Source organism: Glycine soja, chloroplast (genome assembly GCF_004193775.1).
Source record: "Glycine soja chloroplast, complete genome".
NCBI classification, from domain to species: domain Eukaryota; kingdom Viridiplantae; phylum Streptophyta; class Magnoliopsida; order Fabales; family Fabaceae; genus Glycine; species Glycine soja.
The window spans coordinates 87,501-92,500 of NC_022868.1; the positions used below are offsets into that span (position 1 = coordinate 87,501).

Below are 5,000 nucleotides of genomic sequence, written 5' to 3' on the forward strand. Positions count from 1 at the left end.
CCATTTTGGGGTTTATTTCATCTATTCCATGACCGGAACAGTGGGAGATACACGTTACACCACGATTTTGAATCAGAAGAGATATTTCAAGAAATGGCAGATCTATTCACTCTATCAATAACCGAGCCGGATCTGGTGTATCATAAGGGATTTGCTTTTTCTATTGATTCCTCCGGATTGGGTCAAAAACATTTCTTGAATGAGTTATTCAACTCCAGGGATGAATCGAAAAATCACTCTTTATTGGTTCTACCTCCTCTTTTTTATGAAGAGAATGAATCTTTTTATCGAAGGATCATAAAAAAATGGGTCCAGACCTCTTGCGGGAATAATTTGGAAGATCCAAAACCTAAAATAGTTGTATTTACTAGCAACAACATAATGGAGGCAGTCAATCAATATAGATTGATCCGAAATCTGATTCAAATCCAATATAGCACCCATGGTTACATAAGAAATGTATTGAATCGATTCAATTGCAACTTCGAATATGGAATTCAAAGGTATCAAATAGGAAATGATACTCTGAATCATCGAACTATAATGAAATACACGATCAACCAACATTTATCCAATTTGAAAAAGAGTCAGAAGAAATGGTTCGATCCTCTTATTTTTATTTCTCGAACGGAGAGATCCATGAATCGGGATCCTAATGCATATAGATACAAATGGTCCAATGGGAGCAAGAATTTCCAGGAACATTTGGACTATTTCATTTCTGAGCAGAATAGCCGTTTTCAAGTAGTGTTCGATCGATTCCATATTAATCAATATTCGATTGATTGGTCTGAAGTTATCGACAAAAAAGATTTGTCTAAGTCACTTTGTTTCTTTTTGTCCAAGTTACTTCTTTTTTTGCCCAAGTTTCTTCTCTTTTTGTCTAACTCACTTCCTTCTTTTTTCTTTGTGAGTTTTGGGGGTATCCCCATTCATAGGTCCGAGATCCACATCTATGAATTGAAAGGTCCGAATAATCCACTCTGTAATCAGTTATTAGAATCAATAGGTCTTCAAATCTTTCATTTGAAAAAATGGAAACCCTTATTATTGGATGACCAAGATACTTCCCAAAAATCGAAATTCTTGATCAATGGAGGAACAATATCACCATTTTTGTTCAATAAGATACCAAAGTGGATGATTGACTCATTCCATACTAGAAAGAATCGCAGGAAATCTTTTGATAACACAGATTCCTATTTCTCAATGATATCCCACGATCCAGACAATTGGCTGAATCCCGTGAAACCATTTCATAGAAGTTCATTGATATACTCTTTTTATAAAGCAAATCGACTTCGATTCTTGAATAATCAATATCACTTCTGCTTCTATTGTAACAAAAGATTCCCTTTTTATGTGGAAAAGGCCTGTATCAATAATTATGATTTTACGTATGGACAATTCCTCAATATCTTGTTCATTCGCAACAAAATCTTTTCTTTTTGCGATGGTCAAAAAAAACATGCTTTTTTGAAGAGAGATACTATTTCACCAATCGAGTCACAGGTATCTAACATATTGATACCTAACGATTTTCCACAAAGTGGCGACGAAGGGTATAACTTGTACAAATCTTTCCATTTTCCAATTCGATACGATCTATTCGTTCGTGGAGCTATTTACTCGATCGCAGACATTTCTGGAACACCTCTAACAGAGGGACAAATAGTCCATTTTGAAAAAACTTATTGTCAACCTCTTTCAGATATGAATATACCTGATTCAGAAGGGAAGAACTTGCATCAGTATCTCAATTTCAATTCAAACATGGGTTTGATTCACACTCCATGTTCTGAGAAATATTTACCATCCGAAAAAAGGAAAAAACGGAGTCCTTGTCTAAAAAAATGCCTTGAGAAAGGGCAGATGTATAGAACCTTTCAACAAGATAGTGTTTTTTCAACTCTCTCAAAATGGAATCTATTCCAAACATATATACCATGGTTCCTTACCTCGACAGGGTACAAATATCTAAATTTCATATTTTTAGATACTTTTTCAGACCTATTGCCGATACTAAGTAGCAGCCAAAAATTTGTATCCATTTTTCATGATATTATGCATGGGTCAGATATATTATGGCGAATTCGTCAGATTCCATTGTGTCTTCCACAATGGAATCTGATAAGTGAGATATGGAATCTGATAAGTGAGATTCCGGGTAATTGTTTACATAATCTTCTTCTGTCCGAAGAAATTATTCATCGAAATAATGAGTTACTATTAATATCGACACATCTGAGATCGCTAAATGTTCAGGAGTTCTTCTATTCAATCCTTTTCCTTCTCCTTGTTGCTGGATATCTCGTTCGTACACATCTTCTCTTTGTTTCTCGAGTCTATAGTGAGTTACAGACAGAGTTCGAAAAGGTAAAATCTTTGATGATTCCATCATACATGATTGAGTTGCGAAAACTTCTGGATAGGTATCCTACATCTGAACTGAATTCTTTCTGGTTAAAGAATCTCTTTCTAGTTGCTCTGGAACAATTAGGAGATTCTCTAGAAGAAATACGGAGTTTTGCTTTTGGTGGCAACATGCTATGGGGTGGTGGTCCCACTTATGGGGTCAAATCAATACGTTCTAAGAAGAAATATTTGAATCTCATCGATCTCATAAGTATTATACCAAATCCCATCAATCGAATCGCTTTTTCGAGAAATACGAGACATCTAAGTCATCCAAGTAAAACAATCTATTCCTTGATAAGAAAAATAAAAAACGTGAATGGTGATTGGATTGATGATAAAATAGAATCCTGGGTCTTGAACAGTAATTCGATTGATGATAAAGAAAGAGAATTCTTGGTTCAGTTTTCTACCTTAACGACAGAAAAAAGGATTGATCAAATTCTATTGAGTCTGACTCATAGTCATCATTTATCAAAGAATAACTCTGGTTATCAAATGATTGAACAACCGGGAGCAATTTACTTACGATATTTAGTTGACATTCATAAAAAGTATCTAATGATTTATGAATTCAATACATCCTGTTTAGCAGAAAGACGTATATTCCTTGCTAATTATCAGACAATTACTTATTCACAAACCTTGCGGGGGGCTAATAGTTTTCATTTCCCATCTCATGGAAAACCCTTTTCGCTCCGCTTAGCCCTACCTCCCCCTAGTAGGGGTATTTTAGTGATAGGTTCTATAGGAACTGGACGATCCTATTTGGTCAAATACCTAGCGACAAACTCCTATGTTCCTTTCATTACAGTATTTCTGAACAAGTTCCTGGATAACAAGCCTAAGGGTTTTCTTATTGATGATAGTGACGATATTGATGATAGTTACGATAGTGACGATATCGACCGTGACCTTGATATGGAGCTGGAGCTTCTAACTATGATGAATACGCTAACTATGGATATGATGCCAGAAATAGACCGATTTTATATCACCTTTCAATTCGAATTAGCAAAAGCAATGTCTCCTTGCATAATATGGATTCCAAACATCCATGATCTGGATGTGAATGAGTCGAATTACTTATCCCTCGGTCTTTTAGTGAACTATCTCTCCAGGGATTGTGAAAGATGTTCTACTAGAAATATTCTTGTTATTGCTTCGACTCATATTCCCCAAAAAGTAGATCCGGCTCTAATAGCTCCGAATAAATTAAATACATGCATTAAGATACGAAGGCTTCTTATTTCACAACAACGAAAACACTTTTTCACTCTTTCATATACTAGGGGATTTCACTTGGAAAAGAAAATGTCCCATACTAATGGATTCGGGTCCACAACGATGGGTTCAAATGTACGAGATCTTGTAGCACTTACCAACGAGGCCCTATCGATTAGTATTATACAAAAAAAATCCATCATAGACACTAATATAATTAGATCTGTTCTTCATAGACAAACTTGGGATTTCCGATCTCAGGTAAGATCGGTTCAGGATCATGGGATCCTTTTCTATCAGATAGGAAGGGCTGTTTCACAAAATGTACTTCTAAGTAATTGCTCCATAGATCCTATATCTATCTATATGAAGAAGAAATCATGTGACGGGGGGGATTCTTATTTGTACAAATGGTACTTCGAACTTGGAACGAGTATGAAGAAATTAACGATACTTCTTTACCTTTTGAGTTGTTCTGCCGGATCGGTCGCTCAAGACCTTTGGTCTCTACCCGGACCTGATGAAAAAAATGGGATCACATCTTATGGACTCGTTGAGAATAATTCTGATCTAGTTCATGGCCTATTAGAAGTAGAAGGCGCTCTGGTGGGATCCTCACGTACAGAAAAAGATTGCAGTCAGTTTGATAAGGATCGAGTGACATTGCTTCTTCGGTCCGAACCAAGGAATCCCTTAAATATGATTCAAAATGGATCTTATTCTATCGTTGATCAGAGATTTCTCTATGAAAAATATGAATCGGAGTTTGAAGAAGGGGGGGGAGTCCTCGACCCACAACAGATAGAGGAGGATTTTTTCAATCACATCGTTTGGGCTCCTAGAATATGGAGCCCTTGGGGCTTTCTATTTTATTGTATTGAAAGGCCCAATGAATTGGGATTTCCCTATTGGGCCAGGTCATTTCGGGACAAGCGGATCATTTATGATGAAGAGGATGAGCTTCAAGAGAATGATTCAGAGTTCTTGCAGGGTGGAACCATGCAGTACCAGACACGAGATAGATCTTCCAAAGAACAGGGCTTTTTTCGAATAAGCCAATTCATTTGGGACCCCGCGGATCCACTCTTTTTCCTATTCAAAGATCAGCCTTTTGTCTCTGTGTTTTCACATCGACAATTCTTTACAGATGAAGAGATGTCAAGGGAACTTCTTACTTCCCAAACAGATCTTCCTACATCTATATATAAACACTGGTTTATCAAGAATACGCAAGAAAAGCATTTTGAATTGTTGATTCATTGCCAGAGATGGCTTAGAATCAATAGTTCATTATCTAATGGATTTTTCCGTTCTAATACTCTATCTGAGAGTTATCAATATTTATCAAATCTGTTCCTATC

General features: G+C 36.3%; 1 protein-coding gene across 1 annotated transcript in view; it reads left to right on the forward strand. All coding sequences in view use genetic code 11, as the record gives it.

The window, feature by feature from the left end:
- ycf2 (hypothetical chloroplast RF21) overlaps nucleotides 1-5,000 on the forward strand; it is a 6,864-nt gene that overhangs the window by 1,755 nt on the left and 109 nt on the right. The window contains exon 1 of the mRNA in view: nucleotides 1-5,000. This exon is cut by the window's left edge and continues 1,755 nt beyond it; it is cut by the window's right edge and continues 109 nt beyond it. Within this exon, the coding sequence (YP_008816288.1) occupies nucleotides 1-5,000 (5,000 nt within the window).